This window comes from Onychostoma macrolepis, chromosome 15 (genome assembly GCF_012432095.1).
Source record: "Onychostoma macrolepis isolate SWU-2019 chromosome 15, ASM1243209v1, whole genome shotgun sequence".
Taxonomy (NCBI): domain Eukaryota; kingdom Metazoa; phylum Chordata; class Actinopteri; order Cypriniformes; family Cyprinidae; genus Onychostoma; species Onychostoma macrolepis.
In genome coordinates, this window is record NC_081169.1 from 15,165,406 (window position 1) to 15,190,961 (window position 25,556).

The window sequence follows — 25,556 nt, forward strand, 5'->3', positions numbered from 1 at the left end:
TGAAATTTCCACTTACACTTTCACAGAAGTGGCCTGCACCACACACATGCTCTGGCGGTCTGGATGTGTCCTGTCCTCCAGGGCAATAATAGCCCTCAGAACACAGACCAGAGGGCTTGGTTAGGCCTCTTCGCTCACAGAAATATCCTGGTGGACATTCAAGGCAATCATCTGCAATGGATCCCCCAGTAGAGCCTAGTGAGTATTAAAAATGTGGAACCATAAAGCTTCCGGAAAAAAAATCGAACCATTAAGTGACTCGTACTATCACAAAATGATTAATAAGCATCCAGCCACAGCGGTTTAATTGGTTAATGGCAAGTAAAATGTTAATAGGCAATAAAGACAATTGTAAGAGATGTAAGAGCAGAGCCGGCGCCAAGGGGGTGGGGTGTAGGGGCATGAGGGGGCGTTGCCCCTCGCTTGGACTATCCCGCCCCCTCACTGAAGATGAGTGTGAAAATAGATTTTAATTATGAAATATAATAATTAAAAAATAAAGCTGCCAAGTGCATAGGCTTTCTAGTATTAATATTATTGTACTATATCAACGATTTACGACTTACGATTTACAATTGTTACAATTGACCCACAAACTTCTAAGAATGCAGCTCTACTAAGTAAGCTAAAGATATGATGAAATAATTTTTTTAATGTTTAATAGCGAGCTAGATGATCGTAGTTAGTTGATTACTTCGCTGTTATTGTTTGTTGCTGTTCAAGTTGTTCTAACTTACCATAAAATAATGCATCTGTTAAATGGGTCGCAATGAATGTGTGTTTTATAGTAAAGAAGACACAATTAAGTATTTTTGGTGGTGGTGGTATCACTTGTCTATATTTGTGGTGAAACTACTGCCTAAGACTAAAATCTGTTTATTTCCTGGATGTCAGATTTTTGAATATATTGGCCTATGCAATTTTGTTTTATGTAATATTATTAAATACTCTGTATCTGCCATCTGTATTTGCTAAGTAGCTTTTAGTAGGGTCATTCACTCAGAAAGCATTTTTTCATTTCACTCTGGTACTTTTCCATTGTATTTCAATGTAAACGGGTTATGGACATCTTTGAATGCTGCACTCATCTCAGGTCTTTATAGCAGCTTCTCGCGCATGATCATTCTGAAACACGGCGCTCAAGTTCAAAGAAGTTCAGCCTCTAGACCTTGCGCTTTTTAAATTCTGACCTGTTGCTCACGTTTTTAACAGCCAAAACACTACCTGTGTGAACCCAGTGGTTGTAGTAGTAGTGGGCAGGTTTGTTTACGGTCCCACAAATATGTTAATGGGCCACATATGTCATCGCCCCCCTTCATAACTTCAGCCGCCCCTTCATCAGTGCTGTGCTGGCGCTGGCTCTGGGCAAGAGGTCAAACATCTATTGCATTTTGGATATAAAGAAAGATCTATAGAATGTAACTATGAAGAAATGCAGGTAGATACTGTCGATAAATTGAAGATTTACTATAATGACCAGGATCAATTTATTTTGTAAAATAAACAAAATATAAATTTATATTTTAAGCTATAATCAGTAATGAAGTTACTTATTAATGAGTTGTCCTTTTAGCCCTAAGTAGGAAGTAGTTTACTTACTCCTTACTGTGCCTTGTGGACAGGGCAGGGGTAGTGGTGTGCCCCGGGGACAGAGGTGTCCAGGAGGACAAGGCATTGCACTGGGATTTAAGGAGCCAGTGGGGCAGAAGAATCCAGTAAAACAGAGGCCTGCAGGAGTGTGCAGGCCAGTCTGATTACAATAAGAGCCTGAATCACAGGGCTGAGGAAGAGATGAACCCACTGGGCAATAAGATCCTGCAGAAAAGATTCACTGAGCTTTAGAAATCAGTACATAATAATCATAATCTTATACAGATATAGCTAAATAGTTCACCATATTGAAAATGTCATACTTTGAAATAGAGATGTCTGCTTTGTGAACAAATCATCAATGAAATGTTAAAAAACTAATGTAAATGACTTCTTAATGAGTGACATTGTAACTAGGTAGTCTTTGAAGGCTTTTAGTAAATAATGGCATACAATTTGGTCTGTTGCTCACTCAGATGATATTGCCCACAAGTCATATAAACAATGTTATGATGGTGTATGATAAGTTTAAAAGCTCCAGTCCTTATTCATTGTAACTGCATAGAAAAGAGCAACTAGCATATTTTTTTAAATATCTCATACACAAAAAAAGAAAGAAAGTCACACAGGTTTGCAATGACATTAGAGTGAGTAACAATAAAGAATGAATCTGAATCTGAGTAAATGATGGCTATTTTGGGTGAGCAACCCTTTTAATGACATATTTTAATAACAAATATACCAGTGTTCATTGTATACCTTTAGGACACAGGTCTCCTTTGAAGCCAGTGCATGTTTCTGTGATTTGTAGAGGTGATTCTGAATAACCCTCAGACTCGGTTAAATCTAATAGAGGATCCAGATCGGTCCAGACTCCAGCACCATCTCCTTGAAAAAGTGTCAGTCAGTTTTAACAGGCTCATCCGTTACCATATAAATGATTTAGTACCATACCAGGAGTCCTACCTGAAATGTGAATTGAGCAAGTTATGTTGTGCTTCAGAAAGCAAAGATCATACATTTGGAGGTGGGATGAAGGTATGAGGTCACAAAAACAGGTCTGCTGAGAGGGTGAGGCCTGAGGTGCGGCGGTATCTGCGCTGCCGATGCAATAGTGACCTGGAGCGCAAAACCCTGTAAAAGAGCAAGTATAACATAGGCATCACTTCTCATCATCATTCAGATTAATTATTTTGTGATTTACAGTGTAACATTTATGATCTGCCAACCTGAGGGCTGAGAGGAGCCTGGTGCAACGCAGTATCTGCTTGGAGGGCAAGGGGAGCAATCATTAGAAGAAGTGGCTCCTTTGTCCTGGAGAATGAAACCGACAGGACAAGGTAATGGAGCACTGCTCTGCTCGGGGCAGTAATGTCCTGCTGGACATATATCTCCATACATCTGAGAGACTGGGGCAGGCTCTGTGGCTCCAGATGAACAGAAATGGCCTTTTATGGAGGGAGAACGAGATGTAAAATTAAGATATACACCAGCAGAACAGGCTCTAATGGGAATTTCTGTGGCATTGACCTGCAGAGCATGGTCCGGTGGGGCTGATTAGTGCACTGGTGTTACAGTAGAATCCGGGAGGACATGGAGAGCAATCCAGTTGAGATTGCAACCCCTCAATCATACTTGCAGAGCCCGCAGGGCAGGGAAACGGGGTGGTGCAACCCTCCAAACAGTAAAAACCTAGTAGAAGAAAAAGCATAGTACTATTCACTTGTTTAATAATTAAAACCATTAAGATTTAAAAAAAATAAAAATATGCTCATTTTAATTTTCAAAAAAATCACTGGATTACTATAATGTAAAAAAACATTCAGTTTTGTGGTAATGAAAATCATTATTGAAAATAAATGACAATAGTAAAACAATAACGTCAATGCAAAATATAATTAAGGATATAAATAATTTAATTTATGAAATACATTTAAATTTGGGGAGAAATATGACCCAAAAATTTCTAGGTCATTTTTCACTCCAAAAATCAAAATAAATAATTAAGAATTTTTTAGCACCGTTAAGATTGAAAAATTAAAATATTACAAATTTTAAAAATATTATATAATGGTAATGGAAATAATAATTTGCAGTCAGAATAGTAAATGTCAAATGTCAAATGTAGATGGAAGGTTAATTTTCTCTTTTTTGAATGAATTTAGGAAGAAATATGATCCAGATATTTCTTGACATTCAAGGAATCCTATTTTTAGAACCATAAAGAATTAACAAAAATCACGTTCGCTTATTTTAGTTTTAAAAATCATTGTATTACAGTACTTGTTTTATTGTAATGTAAACATGTCCTGCATAACAGCAATGAGAATCATTACTAAAAATAATGGGAATAGTAGAAGTCAAATATCAAGATAGTCAGGGTAACTATAAAAAAGTATAGTAAAATGTTTATCTGTCCCAAAAATAATGAATGTAGTATTTATATTCAAATTTTTTCTTTATGATTCTGGGGTAAAATACAACCCAAACATTCTTTAACAAGCTTTGAGAGACTCATTTAATATTTACCTGGTGGGCATGGTTTGCAGGAAGGCTGGGATGGCAGAGGCTGATAAGTACCAGGCAGACAGATGGCAGGCTGGACGCTGCCATACGGACACGCGTGACCATACGGACACTGACGGTCTGAACAGACAGATCATAAAGGTAAGAGACTGGCAGTATATAAATAGACGATGTCTAGACATCTCATGGCAACAGTACTAAATAATTCAGACAGCACTAGGGCAACCCTGTAGAGATGCTGTGGTTAGTCATGAAGATAAATGGCAGGAGGACGTAGACACCGTCTCTCTCTATTTATGAAACCCGCTCAGTGTTCTGTACATCCAGTACCCCAGTTTAACTGATGCCCAGAGGACAATGTGGATTTCTGCCTCGTCAGTATTACATCCTACCGGGTTGATGTCCTGTTACAGAACCTGCCGGACAGAAACTGCCCTCAGGACAGCGGAGCTCCGCAGAGCTCTGACCCCAGTCTGGACAGTAGAATCCAGGGGTACATGGATGACAGTCTGTCTCAGATACAGCCCCACGCTGGCCCAGGAAGGAACCTGTAACACAGAACAATCAGAGATCATTTAGTAAAACAGCAATGAGAAATAGACACAAGATAGTGTGCAGCCAAATGCTAGTTATACTTCTATAACAGACCAAAATCTAATCAGCCATTTCAGAGCTCGAAAACCCATCATCATTCTATGATTATACAGTATTGTTTGGAAAAGAGCAGCGTGAACATTCTGCTAAATGTCTCCTTTTTTGACTTACAGAAGAAACATAACCATACAGGTTTGAAATGACATGAGGGTTAGTAAATAATGCCAGAATTTTAATTTTGGGGTAAATATTTGTTTCAAACTCTACCTGGTGGGCAGGGTTCTGGTCGTGCACTACCAATTGGACAGTAGTGCCCTGCAGGACACACATCCCCAAAGAACTGAATCTGAGAATAGACATCCTCCATTGTATGAGCCCCAGGTTCTTCACAATCTAAAAAACAAAAATTAAATTAACTACTATTACAATGCTTACATTCATTACCATGATCAAACACTGGGGTAGGTGGAAAAAATGACCTGTGTTGTTGTAGTTCTGAGGCGTAGAGGTGTGTGATCTTTGAATACAGTAGTATCCTGGACTACAGGGCCCAGAGGGTGAACTCAGCCCAGGTTCTGCGCAGTACTGTCCTGGTGTGCACGACTGACACATCTCTACTGATGCTGCTCCTATACAAACACCCAGAATGTTAGTTTCATTCATCCATATTTAACAGCACAGCTATGCTACATATGCTGGAATAAGACCTTCTAATGAGCCAAATGTGCCCAGAGGACAGGGCTCCATATGGCTGGCACCCGCTGGGCAATAGAAGCCAGCAGTGCATCTGCCTCCTGTGGAATCTCCAACTGGCTCAGAGAGCGAGGCACTCTGGTTACACACGTAACTGCAAAATCCAAAGAGATTAGCATGAGAAAGCAGGCCTATATTATTCAACAGGACATTTATGGGGACATTGTGGGAGCTGAGCTGGCTAATAAGCTCACTCACCCTGGAGAACAGTTGCCTGTAGGGGTGTCCAGGCCAGAGGAGCTGCAGTATTTACCAGGGGGGCAGGAGATACACTGATCCTTGCTAGACAGGCCTAACTGACCATTAAAAGTGCCCGCAGGGCAGGGGAAGCTTACTCCAGACTCTGAACCTGTTTAAAATACACAGGATAGAGTAAAAAAAGGGTTCAAGTGTCCTCATCTTGCACTCACAGTAATTTTGCCAGTACCTGGAGGGCAGTAATATCCCCTAGGACAGGACACAGGTATAGAAGTTCCACCTGTTACTGTGTCTGAACCAGCACAAAAATATCCAGCCGGACACACAGAACATTCTACCTATGGGTATAAAATAGATGCAATATTTATCTTCAAGCTTTCATAGTGTTTTTCCTTCCGTTCCTTCAACATAATTTACTGCATGTCGAAGAGTTTGATTTTATCTTCTTATGAAGGTCTCATTAAAACTTTTTACCATGCTTAATCTCTTATTTTTGCTACTTTTACCTATAGATTATATACTTTTATATGCCACAGACTCACACTTTCGATCTTAAATTGAGAAATTCCATCATAAAAATATTAATAATTTCATGTTTATAAAAATATTTTGATTTAAACAAAGAGAAAATATACTTTGAAATATGATTTTCCACAGAAATTGCTCCATAAACACCATTTTCACCACAGAATGCTTATTTGAGATGTACTGGAAATCAGTGTTATTTTAGTATTATTTATACACTATTATAGTATGTATTAATATTTTGAATTAGCTTTTATTTTCATATTTTTATTTTACTTTTAAAAAAGTTTTATTAATTTTGTTATGTGCTTTTATCGATTGTGTTATTATTGTCATTTATATCAATTTTAGTTGTAGTAATTTTATTATTTCAACAAACCTATTTATAAACATATTATTTTAAATTAAGTTTTTATGCTTTTCATATTTTTGATTTTTGTTTATATAGTTTTAGTTTAACAATAATTGGAATTACGAAGAAATGCCTTTTATGTTACCAATTTCAACAGGGTGTCAAACAATCATGCCTCTCTCTCAACTGACCTGCCCCTGGAGGTTCTGGTACGTCCCAATCGGACAGGGGATCTGGGCAGGGCTGCCAGGTGGACACATATGCCCAGGTGAGCAGATGAAGTGAGCAGGATGGCTGGAATTTTGCCCCTGTGGGCAGTAGTAGCCCATCTGGCACACATGAGAAGGTGAGGAGAGCCCCCTACTGGAACAAGCAAATCCTACAAAGAAAATGCCCACAAATCAATAGAGACCAAATGATCTAAAAAAAAAATAAAGTCCAAAGAGCAGTACTGACCTGGAGGGCAGGGCACACAGTCAGACAGCTTAGTGTTCCTGCTACTGTTGCTGTAGTAGCCTTCTGGACAAGTCTCAGGGGACGAGGACCCTACCGGACAGTAGTGTCCTTGAGGACATCTACCACCCGTTCCTCCATCCACAGGTGTGGGGGACACAGCTCCAGAGAGACAAAAGTGTCCAGCTGCACACGGTCCAGATACATCACTCTGTCCAGGAGACTCGCAAAAGAAACCTGCCGGGTGGAAAGTTTGTGGGACATTTCTCAGCATAGTTTTGACAGATGCTGAAAGCACAAGAGGCTGTGACTGAAAATGGTGTGACTCAAATGGTTTGAAGAAATAGGGCAGCATCACCCTCTGAGAATAAGAGATGCGTAACACTGAGAAATGACTTGATAGGAGTTCAGTCGCTTGTAGAAATGGTACCTGGAGGGCAGGGTAAACAGTCTTCACGGCTGCTCATTCTTGTATGGGGATTAATAGTCCCTGCTGGACAGGGGTGCTGATTTTGTAGATGGGTGCCCGTGGGGCAATAATGGCCCACTGGGCATTCAATGCCCTCAGAGAAGGAACCATTGGCAGGACAGTAGTAACTGAAAAGTTGTAAGTGAAACCATTAATAATATTAGTAATGTAAAATTATTCATCTTTACTGTACAGTGGATGATTGGATGGTGAAATATAGAATTTTTTGTGCCACTAGCGGCACCTAACAGCTAACAGAATGCAAAATTAATGATAGCTTTCCTGAACACTCCACCATCTGCTATTGGGCGATTGATAAGGAAGCACTGCCCCCCAAAAGTTCAACAGTTCCCGCCCACTTTGTTTTTTGTATTTTTCCCATGGGTCATGAGCAATGAATTTACAATTTACATGTTGCAATTCTCTGATTGGTAGAGATTTCTTTGCAGAATCATGGGTAATGTAGTTTTTCTGTAGGAATTCTGCTGTTAAACAACTATTTATTTGAATATGTTGAAATAATGCAGGCTGATGGCTTCAACAAAAGCATAAACAGTACCATCGATTAACAACCTCGTAGCTCACAGTAGGTCTGTTTTTAAAGGTTTGTAAGTTATTGTTTAATATCAGTTCCCTGATGGAGAAAATGAATGGGATTTTTACTTCTGAAAAACCGCCTGTCGCACTCTATTGGCTGAGTCAATGTTACTGTGTCAGGTTTGTTGTGATGTTTTGAAAACACCACAGAGTTTTGGAAGAATTAACGTATGAATGTCGTACTTCTAGCTGTCTCTGCACCACCTGGGATAGCAGAAAGTATTTTAACATTGAAAAAAATGATACACTTCACCTTTAAATGTTAAACATTCTTGTGTATGTATAAGTGTATCTACCCCTGGGGACACAGGCTGCAGCTGGCCTGTCTCTCTCTACTGCTGATGGATCCTTCTGGACAGGCTTGAGGAGCGCCTGAGCCTCTAGAGCAAAAATAACCTGTGCGGGAACAGAAAACAGGATGAGGTGGGCCGGTTTGAGGGGAACGTGGGTGTTTTTAATCTGCCTTGAATTGGGGGATCTGTCAATTACCTGTCGGACACGGTCCTCCTCTGTGATCGCTGATTGGGCTGTTGGGGAGTACAGCTCCCTGTTTGCAGTAAAAACCTTCCCAGCATTCTCCACTGGGTGAAGTCAGCCCAGATATGTCACAATAATGGCCAGCAGGACATGACAAACACTCTTCCTGTAAGAAAATGTCCTTTACAGAAGTGACTGCTGGCAATCGCACTCGTGTTGTTGCACTTTTAATCTAAATAGAGAAATTCTTCTTACCATTTTGACCAGTTGGGTTTTGTAACTGAAAGTGCCCTCTGGACAAGGCTGAGGTTGAGCAGTGCCTTGTGGGCAAAAGTGACCCACAGGACAAGATCCCCCTCCTTGGAAAAAAAATAGTAATAAAATATGTTAACATAAATAATATATATAAATTATTACATATTATATATTATATTAGTAATATATTTAATGATTTAAACGTTTCTTATGCTCATCAAGGAGGTATCTATTTGATCAAAAATACAGAAAAAAAAAGTAATTTTGTGAAATATTACTGTAATTTAAAATAGATTAAATTTAAAACAGTTTTCTATTTTAATATACTTTAACATATAATTTATTCCTGTGAAGCAAAGCTGAATTTTCAGCATCATTACTTCAGTCTTCAGTGTCACATGATCCTTCAGAAATCATTCTAATATGCTATATTATAATTTATAATCAGTGTTGGAAAATAAAAAGTTAAAAAGACCTTTCAAAAACAGTTTCAACACTGATAATAAATCAGCATATTAGAATGATTTCTGAAGGATCATGTGACACTGAAGACTGGAGTAATGGCTGCTGAAAATTCAGTGCTGCGTCACAGAAATAAATTATTTTTTAAAGTATATTAAAATAGGAAACCAATATTAAAAATTGCAATAATATTTCATAATATTACTGTTTTTTTCCGGTAGTTTTCATAAAATAAATACAGCCTTGATGAGAATTAGAAACTCCATTAAAAAACATAAAAAATCTTACTGAATTACCCAAACTTTTGAACGGCAGTGAATAACTATCTCTACACATGTATATATAAATTATCAACATTTATCATCAAAACTTTTCATAATTTATTTTATAACATACATAGTTCATAATATATACAACTTATCTTCATATAAAGCATAAAAATGTGTTGTTGCTTTCTCAGAAAAATTAAATATTGTACTTGCGTCTTAGTGCTTTCACCTGAATTTTTAATGCAAAATCTCAAAACTTCTCAGAAAAGTCTGTGGATGGAAACCTGGTTACGGTTACCTGCAGACTGCTTGTGGGGTTGAGGTGAGATGTTTCCATGTGCACAGTAATATCCCTCAGAGCATTTTCCTGTGACAGAGGTGGAGTTCTGAAGAGAGCAGTAGTGTCCTCCATCACATTCCTTACATTCAGAGAGGACGCTCAAGCCAGAGTCAGAACTGTATGTCCCCACCGGACAAGGCTTCCAGTCATAACCTGTGCCTTCAGGACAATAGAAACCTAAGGGGCAGACAGATAACAGCCTAAAAGTGACTGCTGGATTTGGGTGAAATTTATGTAATGTGTCTCTCCACTGTGTGGTGCTGTTTGCAATTTAATTGAGTTTCTTGAACCTGTTATAAACTTAGGTAGTAATTAAAGGTGCAAAATGTCTTCAGAAATGTATTTTGTTATTCTGGTTGAAAGTCTCTTCACATCCTGATGGCAATCAATCAAGTAGCAAGTAATAAGAATCTCTGTAGTATATAGTATAGTAAAGTAAAGCTGTTGTTTTTTTGTATGAAAGCAGAACTGGAACTGAAAATATCAGCTGTGATATAAAGTCACATTTATATGTATATATATAAATTGACATTATATTTTTAAAAAATGATTTTATATATTAAAAATAATTTACATCACATGCTGGGACATATAATTAATCAGATATAGATAAACAGTACATTAATACATTTCATGTTTTAAAAATAAATGTGATTTTATTTTATTATTATTTGATCAGATTATTTTTACAATTTTTTTTTAAAAATTACAAAATAATTTTTTTTCCAAAATGATAACTGGATGCCTCTCACAGAATTAAATATGCAGTGGGTTGAGGTCATGTGACAATGTAGCACACTACTGTTTAAAACATGAACAGTTGCATAAATGCAAACTGTTTCACATACTTTTTCAAAATTGTTGGCAGAATATACATGCGCAGCATCCAGTAAGCAGTACACTAGTACTCCATTCCAAACATAGCCAACGAGAGACCAAAGCACCAACCAGCTGGGCACAGCAGCCGGGCTCCATCCACACAGTACCAGCCAGCTGTGCAGGGCCAGCACTGAGAGGCTTGAGTGACGGTTACAAAAGTCCCAGGATCACATGGCACAGGGAGAGTGGTTCCGGAAGGACAGTAATGACCCTCTGGGCAGATGTGGCCAGAGACCCCATCAATAGGGGTGGGAGTCTCAGCTTTCTTGGCACAATAAAACCTTTTGGGGAAACATGATGACGTTAGTTAAACTAGGCATCTGTATTGAAGTTATAGTGTATATACTGTATTACTTGGCTCATACCCATTAGAGCAGAGTCCACTGGGTTCAGTCAGACCTGTAGAGGCACAGTAAAACCCTCCAGGGCACGACTGGCACTCCTCTGCACTCCTTAGTCCTGTACTGTTAGACCATGTTCCCACCGGACAGGGCACAGGACTGTCAGTGCCTATAGTAACAGACAGAGACCTTGAACTCAACTCAAACTCAATGAAATCAAATCAGTAGTATTACATCAGAACAACATGTGTAAAAATTCTACATCACATGCTATATCATGTAATTAAACAGAATTAAATAAATAGCAGTTTATATATATACAGGTGCTGGTCATATAATTAGAATATCATCAAAAAGTTGATTTATTTCACTAATTCCATTCAAAAAGTGAAACTTGTATATTATATTCATTCATTACACACAGACTGATATATTTCAAATGTTTATTTCTTTTAATTTTGATGATCAGTATCTCAAAATATTAGAATATTACTTAAGACCAATACAAAGAAAGGATTTTTAGAAATCTTGGCCAACTGAAAAGTATGAAAATGAAAAGTATGAGCATGTACAGCACTCAATACTTAGTTGGGGCTCCTTTTTCCTGAATTACTGCAGCAATGCGGCGTGGCATGGAGTCGATCAGTCTGTGGCACTGCTCAGGTGTTATGAGAGCCCAGGTTGCTCTGATAGTGGCCTTCATTGTTGGGTCTGGTGTCTCTCATCTTACTCTTGACAATACCTCATAGATTCTCTATGGCGTTCAGGTCAGGCGAGTTTGCTGGCCAATCAAGCACAGTAACACTATGGTCATTGAACCAGCTTTTGGTACCTTTGGCAGTGTGGGCAGGTGCCAAGTCCTGCTGGAAAATGAAATCGGCATCTCCATAAAGCTTGTCAACAGAAGGAAGCATGAAGTGCTCTAAAATTTCCTGGTAGATGGCTGCGTTGACTGTGGACTTCAGAAAACACAGTGGACCAACACCAGCAGATGACATGGCAGCCCAAATCATCACTGACTGTGGAAACTTCACACTGGACTTCAAGCAACGTGGATTCTGTGCCTCTCCACTCTTCCTTCAGACTCTGGGACCTTGATTTCCAAATGAAATGTAAAATTTACTTTCATCTGAAAAGAGGACTTTGGACCACTGAGCAACAGTCCAGTTCTTTTTCTCCACAGCACAGGTAAGACGCTTCTGACGTTGTCTCTGGTTCAGAAGTGGCTTGGTTGCCCTTTTCCTGAAGACGTCTGAGCGTGGTGACTCTTGATGCACTGACTCCAGCTTCAGTTCTCTCCTTGAGAAGCTCTCCCAAGTGTTTGAATAGGCTTTGCTTGACTGTATTCTCAAGCTTGCGGTCATCCCTGTTGCTTGTGCACCTTTTCCTACCCAAATTCTTCCTTCCAGTCAACTTTGCATTTAATATGCTTTGATACAGCACTCTGTAAACAGCCACACCTTTCAGTAATGACCTTCTGTGACTTACCTTCTTTGTGGAGGGTGTCAATGTTCGTCTTCTGGATCATTGCCAAGTCAGCAGTCTTCCCCATTATTGTAGTTTCAAAGAACAAGAGATACCCAGAATTTATACTGTAGGGATGGTCATTTATTCAAACTCAAATGTAAATATTCGAATATTTTGAGATACTGATTTTTGACTTTCATGAGCTGTAAGCTCTAATCATCAAAATTAAAAGAAATAAACATTTGAAATATATCAGTCTGTGTGTAATGAATGAATATAATATACAAGTTTCACTTTTTGAATGGAATTAGTGAAATAAATCAACTTTTTGATGATATTCTAATTATATGACCAGCACCTGTATATATACACAGTATCTCACAAAAGTGGGTACACCCCTCACATTTTGGCAACCATTTTAGTATATCTTCTCAAAGGACAATACTATAGAAATGAAACTTGGATATATTTTAGAGCAGTCAATGTGCAATTTGCATAGCAATAAATATTTACTGTCCTCTGAAAATAACTCAACATACAGGCATTATTGTCAAAAAAGCTGGCAACAAAAGTGAGTACACCCTAAGTGATAACAGCTAAACGTTGTTTAAACATGCAAAGCCACATGTCCATTCATCATGTTCATGTTTTTGTATGTTTGACAGGACCATACAAATTTGTGTATCTTGTATTAGCTTGTCAGTGCTCAGACCATACGCCGCACACTGCAACAAGTCGGCTTGCATCGCCATCGTCCCAGAAGGAAGCCTCTTCTGAAGCTGGCTCACTAGAAAGCCCGCAAACAGTTTACTGAAGACAACCTCTCCAAGAGCATGAAATACTGGAACCATGTCCTGTGGTCTGATGAGACTAAGATAAACTTCTAAGGCTCAGATTGTGTCCAACATGTGTGGTGACGCCCCAGTGAGGAGTACCAAGAAAATTGTGTCTTGCCTACAGTCAAACATGGTGGTGGTAGCATCATGGTCTGGGGCTGCATGAGTGCTGCTGGTGCTGGGGAGCTGAGATTCATTGAGGGAAACATGGATTCCAACATGTACCGAGACATTCTGAAGCAGAACATAATGCCCTCCCTTCAGAAACTGGGCCGAATGGCAGTTTTCCAACATAATAACGACCCCAAACACACCGCCAAGATGACAATTGCCTTGCTGATGAAGCTGAAGGTGATGGAGTAGCCAAGTATGTCTCCAGACCTGAACCCTATTGAACACCTGTGGGGCATCCTCAAGCGGAAAGTGGAGAAGCACCATGTGTCTAACATCCAGCAGCTCCGTGATGTCAGTATGGAGGAGTGGAAGAGGATGCCAGCAACAACCTGCGCAGCTCTGGTGAATTCCATGCCCAGGAGGATTAAGGCAGTGCTAGATAACAATGATGCCCCTACAAAATATTGACACTTTGGACACAGTTTTGACATGTTCACTTAGGGCAGACCTGGGCATTGTACGGCCCCCGGGCCACATCCGGCCCTCTGGCTATCCTTGACCGGCCCGCATGAGGTAATTTGTGAATTAAAAGTCAATCACAAATAGGTGTAATTACGCAATACAACCGCACTGCTTATATTTTCAAGGCAACAGCTTGTTTCCTAATAATGAAACAACTTAAAATCAGTTCTGATTTTTATTTTTAAAATCAAAACTGATTTTATTTCTGTAAACTCATAAAAACAACAAAACGTTGCTTTTGTAAAATAATGAAAGCAGGACGCGCTTTCTGCCATCTCCGAAGGAGCACGTCAGAAAAAAGAACCGAAACTCAGCGTACATACGGCTGCCTCACAGACATGTGAAACAGGCTATATCTATAGAAAGTTTAAAATGTCTTCTTTTAAACGAACCAATTCAAAAACAAATATTTCCTGATTATTGTAATCTGTATGAAGGTTGCATTTCTCTCTAAAGGCGCGTCCAGTACTCTGGAGATGAGAGAGAATTAATAAATAATTAAAATATCTCCTTTTTTTCCCAACACATTCGTAATCATTAGGAGACTTTTGCCTGTGCTCACACGGTGGCAAACTTTATACATGTGCTTGAGCAAGGAATTTAAATTCATTGGATTATTATCTTTAATATGCGATTAGTTAATAATGACTTAAATGAACGACTAGTTAAGTTGTTGGGGGCAGCCCTATTAAATACCAGCTAGACGTCTCTGTTAAAGTTCTTAAAGCATTTTAGCTGCGCATTTCCATTGTTGGATAAATTCCGCTTTCAGAACTGTCACGGCCGTAACGGAGAGATGTCCGTCCCGTCCATATTGATTTTTCCTCTGTAACACAAAAACGAATTTCCATTCGGCAGATATTGTTGCTTCTGGGCTGTGCACTGTAAATCACAGAAAGTCTACAAATAGGCCTACGTTGTCTCCCAAAAACTCTGGTCTTTTTTTGTCACGTCCGTGACGCAAGTGTATCCTATTTTCCTCATCGTTTATAGACTGATACTTTACTGATGTCTGGACTCTATTTTCAGCGGTTTAGAAAAATATAAAGAGATGGTCCAATATAGCTATTGGTAATGAATACATCTATGAAAATGTGTGTTTCAGGTTTTGACTGTGAATGTCACGTCCATAATCTCTGAAATACTTGATTTTTTGTTCAAAATTGTGATGTTTTTGAAACACTGCAAAAAAAATTTACGTTTTCAAAACTGTTTTTGTGAATGTTCATTAGCTACTGGTATAATTGTGTGCTCCACATTTGGATTGTATGATTGTTATATGTTCCATTTATAGAGAAATATAAAATATATTGGGCAGAACATAGTTAAGTGTATTGGTCCAGCCCTCTGCAACCGCCCAAATTTCTCATGTGGCCCCTTGGGAAAATTAATTGCCCACCCCTGACTTAGGGTGTACTCATTTTTGTTGCCAGTTATTTGGACAATAATGGCTATATGTTTAGTTATTTTTAGAGGACAGTAAATTTGTACTTCTATACAAGTTGCACATTGCCTACTCTAAAATATATCCAAGTTTCATTTGTGCAGTATTGTCCCTTGAGAAGATATACCAAAATTGTTGCTGAAATGTAAGGGGTGTACTCACTTTTGTGAGATACTGTATAGATAGATAGATATTTTTTAAATACAAATATATAAATAAATATTGTATATTGATTTATTTATACATATTCTATATAATGATGCTTATAATATAATATAATAAATATAATATAATAAATCTTATTAATAAATCAATATATAATTATATATATTTTCAGCAAGAATTTTAATAGCAGTACATGCCTATTATTAAACTGTGTCATCCTAAGTACAAAATATCTTGTAACACAGGCCTGATAAAGGCTAATTTTAGTGGGTGAAGTTACTGAAATACCTTTTGGACAATAGTGACCAACTGGACATACTGTCCCTGTAGGACCATCCAAGTGACTGGGTGAATGGGAGCCCTCTCTACACCAGAAACCAGCCAAACACAGTCCTACAAACAAACATTTGAACACAGGGCTTGTATAGCAAAAATATATGGCATGTGTGATAAACACATGATTCAGACTTTTTATTGAAATGTCATCAGTCTCACCTGCAGGCTCTTCAAGTCCAACATCCGGACAGTAATGTCCTGACGGACACAATAAACAGTCGTTTTGACTGTCCATGAGCTCACGAGGGTTATAGGTGCCGGCAGGGCATGGGAACTGTTCAGCATAGCCTGTTCCTTTAGGACAGTAATGTCCCTTTGGACAAGGCTGCAGGACAGATATATTTGCAGCCCCAAATGTTTCATCGCAATAAAAACCTGATGTAGGAGAAACCAAAAAATAGGATACAAGCTTCAGTACGTTTTTCAGAAATAGAAATGTGGGAGTGTGTCACACAGTTTGCTTAACATGGCTGCAGCTTGCCTGATTCACAGATTGTACAGTTTGCCTGCTTCTGCTTGTCCTGATATGTCCCAGTGGGACAAAGAATTGGGACAGGGCTTCCTGGGGGACAGTAATGACCAACCAGACATGGCAGAGCTAGGTCATCTGTCTGACCAGCCGGGCACCAGTAACCTACCAAAAAAAGGACAAGGACAAGATGTAGAAATTGTTTAAATGGCACTTTACTAGTCTGGGTTTTGTGCAGTGATAGTTCTCACCCTGCCTGCAGGGGGCGGTAGGAGCCTGAAGGCCTGGGGTAGCGCAGTAGTAACCCGCTCTACAGGGCTGACACTCGTCCTTGCTCACGAGGCCCGCTGCTGGGGAGAAAGTCCCAGCTGGACATGGCTGTGGTGCACTAGAGCCCTCGTCTGGGGAAAATGACAGATATTCATAACTAAAATAAATTTGGCTGAGGCTGGTTTTAAATCAGCTACATCTGAATGACCCAGTAATTACCACAGTAAGTTCCTGGAGGGCAGATGTTGCCTGTGATGCCATCTGTAGGCCTGGATGAAGTGGCTTCCTTTGTGCAGTAATAACCAGGAGAGCACGGTCCACTCGGCAGGGCTAGACCTGTTTTAGAAGGTCAGGTATAAACAGATCATTTTGCAAAAGCACATAGGGAAGTTGTTGCTTTGCATCAGGTGATTACGCACCGGTTGCATTGCAGAAAGCTCCTGGAGGGCACGATACAGGCTCAGAGGTCCCAGTGGGACAGTAAAACCCCTCCTGGCATCTGCCCCCGGTGGAGGAAGCAGGGCACAGGCAGTTAGCGTTAGTGTAGTTGTCCAGGTCAAAGGGCTGAGCGTTCCAGGCGGCAGATACACAAAACCATCCTGTGTGATGATTTTATTTGTTGAAACTCTAATTGGGTTTAATATTTAGTTGAAATATTGATTGTCTTACTCGGGTGATGCACTCACCAGCTTTACATTTCCCAGACACAGTGGACAGGTGCTCTTTCTCACAGTAGTGGCCTGGAGGACAGGGCAGGCAGCTGTCCAGGCTGTGGGTCATCGGCTCAGGGTTGTAATAGCCTCGTGGGCAGGGGAACTGGGTGGCATGCTTTGTTCCTGTAAACAAAGATTAGCACTGCATATTATTGAGGTGTGAATTCTTTAGTTAAATATATATTCTTTAATGAAAATTATACTTTTAGTCTAGTGCCACTAGCAGATTTTTTAATAGTTTAAAGCATAAGTAAAAATCTGCCAGTACCACAACACAAAATACTTAATACGTATATAAATTCTCTGAAAATTAGTCTTAACACTGATATTAAAAATCTGGCCGATACTGATAAGCCAAGAATTATTTTCCTGTTATGGTCGATATTATAATGTATGCTATTTAGTCAAATTTTCATTAAATAGACAATTAAAACTCCGAAAACTCCCATAGACTTTCATTGAGGGGGTCAAAACTTTTGCACAAATAAGAGTAATACAGTATTTAAGCTGTCTATCACTAGCAAAGCTTAATGACTGTCCTTGGACAACATGCTAAATCATGCAAACAGCTGTTAATCATGCTAAAACATGTGAGAAACATGCTAATCATGCTAGAAATGTCTCTCAGCAACATGCCAATCGTACTAAAAACATGCTAGCAACATGGTAACAAAATATGAATCATGTTGAAACGTTAACAACATGCTAACCCTGCTATCTATATGCTAGCAACATGCTAGTAACATAACATGACCAGTCGTGCCACTTCCCGGGGGCACGTTCTGATTTCTATATTGCCTAAAATAACAAGGTTTTGGTTATTTGCGCTGCGCAGACTGATCGTTGTATGACCTCTAAGTATCGTTAGAGCAGAGACAGACAGCTCCTTATGCTTTCGAATCACTCTCGCGGTACTTTGATGTCATACAGCGATCGATCGATCATATAGCCAAAACCTGGTTATTTTAGGCAAAATAGAATTCCTGTGGCAGTACATGTCCCCGGGAAGTGGCACATCTGGTCACCTTATAGTAACATGCTAATCATACTGGCAATGTGGCAAACATGCTAACAACATATAATTATGCTAAAACATGCTAATCATGCTAATGACATGTTAACAACATGCAAATCATGCTAAAACGTGCTAGCAACATGCTAATCATGCTAAAACATGTTAGCAATATGCTAATCACGCTAGCAATATAGCCTAACATTTCAGGGGGGTTTTTTGGTGAAATGAATTTATCTTGTTTTAACAATTTTTTTTTTTTACTGACACTCATTAGAATGTTATTTTCTTGCATTGTATGCAGTACTGTTTTCCATTCATATTTCATTCTGTCTCTTACCATCAGGGCAGTAGAATCCAGGAGGACAGGGGTACATAGTGTATTTGCTGGTACTCTCTGGGCAATAGTATCCAGCATGGCAGGGAGTGCACTTAATCTGTCCTGTCAGGTTGGTATAGGTGCCCGCAGGGCAGGGAACAGGCACGGCACTGCCAGTGGGGCAAAAGTGCGCTTGAGGACAGAGACCACCTTCAGAATCAGAACCTGTATAAACCATAACACCACAGTCAATAGCGGAATACAAACAAACAATCAGCAAACAATGCCATCAAGTTAATAAACAAGGTTGAATGGTCCCACCTGTGGACGACGATGCCCCGGCAGGACAGTAGAACCCCTCTCGGCAGAGTCCAGATGGTCTACTCAAGCCAACTGAACCGCAGAATTCCCCAGCAGGACATAAAGAGCACCTCGTGTTCTCAGTGACATACAGACTATAAAGACAAGTAGAAATCGGTTAATCATTTCATTTACTCATCTTGATTTGGTAGGACCATTTAACCCTGTGAGTACAGTACCTGTTTGAAAAAGTGCCAAGCGGGCAGGGTAAAGGAAGGCTGGTGCCCTCAGGACAGTAATGACCTACGGGACATGGCCCACCCACCCCTGTGCTAATATTCGCATCAGGATTCTTGAAGTTTATGCCTGCAAAAGTCACATGAACCACATATGCTTAGATGCCATGATCCAATTCAACAAAATGAAGACAAAGCCAAATGTCGATGTAATCAGACATACCTGTGAGGCAAAAATACCCAGCCTGGCAGGGACCAGTAGGTTCAACTAGTCCCCAATCCTCACAGTACATTCCTTAAAATGATAGGTGGGTATGATGAACATAAAACTACACCAATGCTATTAAAACTGCCAAAGGTGTAAGTAAAGCAGGGGCACTGCTCTCACCAGCTGAGCACAGTAAACACTGCTCTACTTGGTTTTGTCCTGCTTTGGGGCTGTATGTGCCTGGAGGGCAGGGGAGGATGTCCTCCACTGTGCCCCCCAGGCAGTAATGTCCCTCTGGACACAACTGCAGCTCCTCCCCCTCCAGACACAGCCATCCAGTGGGACAGTCACTACATTCTGCAGCACCTGCATTCACACACATTGACAACACACTGATCACAACTTACTTTATTATGCTTTGAGTTGACATTGTGAATGACTTGACGTGTATGAGCTGAAGGCAATGAACAGACAAGATGCAAAGAGGTGTTTATGACAAATGTAATTATAAATAACAATGTGAATTTGCATATTTATACTAAGTATGAAAAGTATGCAGCACAGTGGTGATGGTAAAGTTTTTGGACACACTATAGCATCATAAAATTGGTCATTTTTATTACTTTTATTATCTTTTAACCTTTTTTTATTTAGCATTTTATTACTTTTTCTCCCCTTTTTTCTATTTAGCTTTCATTTCTTTTTATTTCAGATTTAGTCATTTTAATACTTAAACTTAGTTTGTTTCAGTTAATACTGAGGCATTATTTTTTTAAATCATAAAGCATAAAATCATTAAAAAATCAAGGCTCTTTTGACATACCATTTTTAATATACTACGACATTAATTCTAATCTTCTATTAAACTATATACAAAGCATAACATGCTAATTGGAATTCTGAATTTCACAAACTGCACTAAAATTACGCCATTATAAAATGTTTTGAGTCTGACAGAACTCTGGACATAAACTCTGGATATTCAGGTTCAGGAAAATGTACACCTGTAAAGTAAATGTAGAGTATACCTGTGCTATTTGAGTGTGTTCCATCAGGGCAGTGCAGAGGGGAAGTACACCCCTGTGGACAGTAATACCGCGTTGGACACCTATTTCCTGTTACCCCATCATCAGGCATGGCCGTTTTAGCACCACCCGCACAATAAAACCCTATATGACAGAACAGAGGAGAACTCTGATCAATTTTAAAAACAAAAGTCAATCTGAAGGAACTTGAGATTATGTCAATTTGTACCTGGAGCACATATTCCAGTGGGCTGAGTGAGGCCAGAGCTGTTGCAGAAGAATCCAGCAGGGCAGAGCCAACAGGATGACACATTCTGGGCCCCCAGTGCATTACTCCAGGTTCCAGGAGGACAGGGGTACTCATGAGGGTGTCTGGTGCCTGCTGGACAGTAATAACCCATGGGGCATATGTCACCAAATCTGGAGCTAATCTGTAAAAAAAGAAAATGGATGAATAAATGAATGAATAGATCTTTCATGTTTTTGGATTAAAACCCACTGAACAGTATGCTGTTACCGGAGTGGCAACATGAGATCCACCAGTGCAGTAAAATCCAGGCTCACAGGGGCCCTGAGGAGCAGTTAGTCCAGGAGAGTGGCAGTACTGACCAGCATCGCATGGGCCGCAGTGCTGCAGATCCTCCGCTCCTGAACTTGCCGTGTATGTACCCTTCCAATGAAAACAGAAGGTCAGATGAGGAAATCCAATGTTTGCATTCTGTACTGTAAGTGTTTATCAATTTTAAATTGTAATAATATTTCACAATATTACATTTGAACTGTATTTTTGATCAAATAAATAGACCCTGGGTGAGCAGAAGATATTTCTTTCAAAAAAACTTTTGAACGGTAGCGTATAATAGATGGAAAATTAGGTTTCATACTCACAGGGGGACATGGGTGAGCAATTAGGGATCCAGCAGGGCAGAAGTGTCCAGGTGGGCACAGGGGCTGCTGGGATAGGCCTGTCTTGTTGCACAGTCTTCCTGATTGGCATTCAATGCATGAGTTGTAGCCTCTTCCCTGATGGAAAAGAAGTAAAATGGAAAATGAAACTGAAATTTAATAAAATTGATTCAATGAATACAACACAATTAAAATGTTACATGGTGTAAATGCTCTAAACGTGTGACTTACTGGTTGGAAATTTCCCAATGGGCATGGTTCAGCCCTCACAGCTCCTTCCAAAGAGTAGTGTCCCTCCTCAGCTTCATGTTGGACTGGTGTGGCTGAACCTCCGGTGCAGTAATAACCCGCAAAGCATGGACCAGAGGGGGACGTAGAGTTTGTTCCTAGACAATAATAACTGAGAGAATAACAAAAAAACATAAGAATTTAAGATTTTAAATTAAAGGGATAGTTCACACAAATATTAAAATTCTGTCATCATTTACTGAACTGTTGACTCAAACCTGCATGACTATCTTCTTTGGTGCATAAAAGATATTTTGAATTTTTTTTTTTTTTTTACAGTGAATTGCAATACAGTGGAAGTCAATGGTAACTAAAAACAGTTTGGTTGTTAGCATTCTTCATAATATCTTCTTTTATGTTCCACAGAAGAAAGAAAGTCATGCAGGTTTGGAACAACATGAAAGTGAGTAAATGATGACAGAATTTTCTTTTTTGAAAATGCTTTAAAAAAGAAAACTGAATGCTTATTTATAAAGGCATGCTTATTTTGCTCTTGCAGTCATACCCTGGAGGACAGTGGACACACTTCTCCGCATGTTGGAGACCCGTGCTGTTACTGTAGGTTCCTGAAGGGCAGGGCTGTGGGTGAACTGAGCCCGGTGGGCAGAAACTGCCAGCAGGACACACACCCCCTTCATGACCATCAGGAGGAACCTGTCAAGGCCAGAAAGTTTGACTTTTAATTAAACATTAATCAATCAAAGGCAAAGTTAAAGGGATAGTTCACCCAAAAATTTTAATTCTGTCATAAATACCCTCATGTCATTCCAAACCCATAAGACCTTCATTCATCTCCAGAAGACAAATTAAGATATTTCTGATGAAATCCGAGAGCTTTCTGACCCTGCTGTCACAAATGAGACTCCCACAGTGCTTCCCGCTCGCCACCAGAGGGAGCTCTCTCCTGAGTATTGAACTGCATTCGGACTACATTTCCCACTCACGTACCTGGCTCTGATTGCACTTGCACCTGACCTGCATTAGTGGACTATTTATACAGCTCTCAGACTCTCCCTCTTTGCAAAGTCTTGTATTGACCCGGTGTGTCTTGTCTACTTGTGGATTACCTTTGGATTGTTTATTCTCATCGTGATTGCTTGCTGCCTAACCTGGACTCTTTTACTCATCTCCGGATCCGGCTCTTAGTCAGCTGAGCATGAACGCATCACCTCCTTCCACTCCTTCCGTTAACCCTTGCCTGGCTCTCCCAGATAAGTTTGACGGAAATCCTATGAAGTCTAAGGGATTTTTGTTGCAATGTTCATTGTTTGTCAATAAACAACCAGCGACGTACATCACCGATACCAGTAAGATCTCCTTTGTGTGTTCATTACTCACTGACAAGGCTTTAGAGTGGGCAACGGCTGTATGGAGGGAGAATGGGTCAGCTTTCCCTTCATTTCACATGTTCCTCCAACGCTTCCGAGAAATATTTGATCATCCAGAGGGAGGTAAAAGCGCGGAGGATCAACTGCTTGCATTATGCCAGGGCAGGAATACCGCAGCTGAATATTCTTTGTCATTTCGCACTCTCGCCGCACAGACTGACTGGGTTGAAAGCGTGCTTAAATTGCTCTTTCGTAGGGGACTCCGCTTAGAGCTTCAATCAGAACTAGCGTGCCGGGACGAGGGGAAAACCCTTGACCAATTCATTGAACTGGCTATTCAGATTGATAATTTGATTCGTTCCCGTCGCCCTACCAGAACAGTACCAGCCAACAATCCTTTTCCAGCCACCTCCTCCTCTCTCGTGGAACCCATGCAGCTCAGGTACACTCACCTGTCTCCAGAGGAACGAGAGCGCTGAACTCGCCAACATCTCTGCCTCTATTGCAGCCAGGCTGGCCATCTGAGGGCTTCCTGTCCCACACGACTGCCTCCTCGTAACTCCTCCACGGTGAGTCCATGCATTGAAGCAGACCATTCCAGTACTTGCATAAAAGTACCCATATTACTGTCTATAGAGGGAGATAACATATCCACATCAGCTCTGCTGGACTGGAAATTTCATGTCTCACGAGTTTGCTCGACAACATAAAATTCCACTAATCCCTTGCACTTCTCATTTGGCAGTGGAGGCGCTAGACGGACGTCCTCTCGGTGAAGGAAGGGTCATACTCACCACCGTGGACTTGCATTTGGAGACCGGGACCCTTCACACTGAGAACATTTGCTTCTACATCACCTCACCACATAACCCTGTAATTCTCGGACTGCCTTGGTTACGCCAACATAATCAACTCATCTCCTGGAAGGAGGGTCGGATCATTCAGTGGGACCCTTCCTGTCAAGCCAATTGTCTGATCGACAATCCAGCAATCTCCGTTCAGACCGTTACGCTCCCGGGCGAACCAGTTCTCCCTTCTACACTTCCCTCAGAATACTCCGACCTTGTTGAGGCTTTCAGCAAGTTCAGGGCATCGGAATTGCCTCCTCATCCTTCTTGCGATTGCGCCACTGATTTATCACCAGGTGCAGAACCACCCAAAGGTTGCATCTTTCCTTTGTCACAACCCGAATCCGATGCCATGAAGAACTACATCAATGAGGAACTTTCAAAGGGGTTCATCAGACCATCAACATCACCTGCATCAGCTGGCTTCTTCTTTGTTAAGAAAAAGGATGGTGGCCTACGTCCTTGCATCGATTACCGGGGCCTCAACGACACCACTGTTAAATTCCGATACCCTTTACCTCTTTACCCAGTACCAGCTGCCTTGGAACAACTCCGTAAAGCCAAATACTTTTCCAAATTAGACCTCCAGTCCGACTGCCAACAGAACCAAGCAGACTGGAGTCGATACCTCATGTGGGCAGAGTACGCTCAACTCACTTCAAAAACCGTCAATTGGACTAACTCCTTTCCAATACATAATGGGTTTCCAACCACCTTTATTCCCATGGTCAGGAGAGCCCACCGAGGTACCGGCTATCAATGACTGGCTCCAGAAGAGCGATAACATTTGGAACCAGGCTCACACCCACTTGCTACATGCTGTTAGGAGGCAGAAGTTGCAAGCCAATCATCACTGTCGCTCCAATCCTGAATCTACTCCAGGTCAATGGGTCTGGTTATCTACCCGAGATCTCCGCCTCAGACTTCAATGCAGGAAACTCTGTCCCAGGTACGTGGGTCCCTTCCAAATTGTCAAACAAATAACACCAGTTTCTTACCATTTGGCATAACCTGCTAATTTCTCCTACATTTCATGTTTCACTTCTCAAACCCGTTGGTGGTCCGAGAGCGGAGGAGGAGGAGCAGACCAGTGACCAGGGCCCTCCACCCATCTTGGTTGATGGCGAGGAGGTATACCAGGTTTGAGAACTACTCTATTCCAGACGCTGGGGAGGACTTCTCCAATATCTGGTGGATTGGGAGGGGTACGGACCGGAGGAGCGATCCTGGGTCAGTACTGAGGACATCCTCGACCCCACACTCCTAATCGAGTTCCATAGGACGCACCCGGATAAACCGGCCCCACGACCTCGCGGAAGACCCCGGCGTCATCTGCCTCCTCACGTCAGGAGCCGCTCACAGGGAGGGGGCTCTGTCACAAATGAAACTCCCACAGTGCTTCCCGCTCTCCACCAGAGGGAGCTCTCTCCTGAGTATTGAACTGCATTCGGACTACATTTCCCACTCACGTACCTGGCTCTGATTGCACTTGCACCTGACCTGCATTAGTAGACTATTTATACAGCTCTGAGACTCTCCCTCTTTGCGAAGTCTTGTATTGCCCCGGTGTGCATTTCAGAGCGTTTCTTTCTGTGTCTTGTCTACCTGTGGATTACCTTTGGGATTGTTTATTCTCGTCGTGATTGCTTGCTGCCTACCCTGGACTCTTT

At 40.7% G+C, this 25,556-nt stretch overlaps 1 protein-coding gene across 6 annotated transcripts in view; it reads right to left on the reverse strand.

Moving 5' to 3' along the window:
- Positions 1-25,556, reverse strand: part of si:ch211-286b4.4 (SCO-spondin) — a 56,782-nt gene that overhangs the window by 21,943 nt on the left and 9,283 nt on the right. For 5 of the 6 annotated variants that reach the window (XM_058799232.1, XM_058799229.1, XM_058799231.1 and 2 more), the window contains exons 12-51: positions 22,216-22,364; positions 21,654-21,822; positions 21,405-21,539; positions 21,034-21,186; positions 20,746-20,947; positions 20,520-20,660; positions 19,672-19,857; positions 19,507-19,578; positions 19,287-19,413; positions 19,069-19,202; positions 18,769-18,972; positions 17,390-17,539; positions 17,123-17,302; positions 16,923-17,039; positions 16,685-16,834; positions 16,446-16,598; positions 16,124-16,339; positions 15,917-16,021; positions 11,105-11,249; positions 10,809-11,020; positions 9,819-10,037; positions 8,790-8,893; positions 8,547-8,700; positions 8,354-8,453; positions 7,422-7,588; positions 6,995-7,228; positions 6,730-6,917; positions 5,891-5,999; positions 5,662-5,812; positions 5,418-5,557; positions 5,190-5,339; positions 4,978-5,103; positions 4,509-4,664; positions 4,120-4,236; positions 3,121-3,282; positions 2,820-3,038; positions 2,557-2,724; positions 2,350-2,478; positions 1,600-1,815; positions 17-195 (exon numbers count right to left, since the gene is read on the reverse strand). In XM_058799232.1, the coding sequence (XP_058655215.1) occupies positions 17-195; positions 1,600-1,815; positions 2,350-2,478; positions 2,557-2,724; positions 2,820-3,038; positions 3,121-3,282; positions 4,120-4,236; positions 4,509-4,664; positions 4,978-5,103; positions 5,190-5,339; positions 5,418-5,557; positions 5,662-5,812; positions 5,891-5,999; positions 6,730-6,917; positions 6,995-7,228; positions 7,422-7,588; positions 8,354-8,453; positions 8,547-8,700; positions 8,790-8,893; positions 9,819-10,037; positions 10,809-11,020; positions 11,105-11,249; positions 15,917-16,021; positions 16,124-16,339; positions 16,446-16,598; positions 16,685-16,834; positions 16,923-17,039; positions 17,123-17,302; positions 17,390-17,539; positions 18,769-18,972; positions 19,069-19,202; positions 19,287-19,413; positions 19,507-19,578; positions 19,672-19,857; positions 20,520-20,660; positions 20,746-20,947; positions 21,034-21,186; positions 21,405-21,539; positions 21,654-21,822; positions 22,216-22,364 (6,288 nt within the window). The remainder of the gene's footprint in view (positions 1-16; positions 196-1,599; positions 1,816-2,349; positions 2,479-2,556; positions 2,725-2,819; positions 3,039-3,120; positions 3,283-4,119; positions 4,237-4,508; positions 4,665-4,977; positions 5,104-5,189; positions 5,340-5,417; positions 5,558-5,661; positions 5,813-5,890; positions 6,000-6,729; positions 6,918-6,994; positions 7,229-7,421; positions 7,589-8,353; positions 8,454-8,546; positions 8,701-8,789; positions 8,894-9,818; positions 10,038-10,808; positions 11,021-11,104; positions 11,250-15,916; positions 16,022-16,123; positions 16,340-16,445; positions 16,599-16,684; positions 16,835-16,922; positions 17,040-17,122; positions 17,303-17,389; positions 17,540-18,768; positions 18,973-19,068; positions 19,203-19,286; positions 19,414-19,506; positions 19,579-19,671; positions 19,858-20,519; positions 20,661-20,745; positions 20,948-21,033; positions 21,187-21,404; positions 21,540-21,653; positions 21,823-22,215; positions 22,365-25,556) is intronic. The other variant, XM_058799230.1, reaches the window with a different exon arrangement.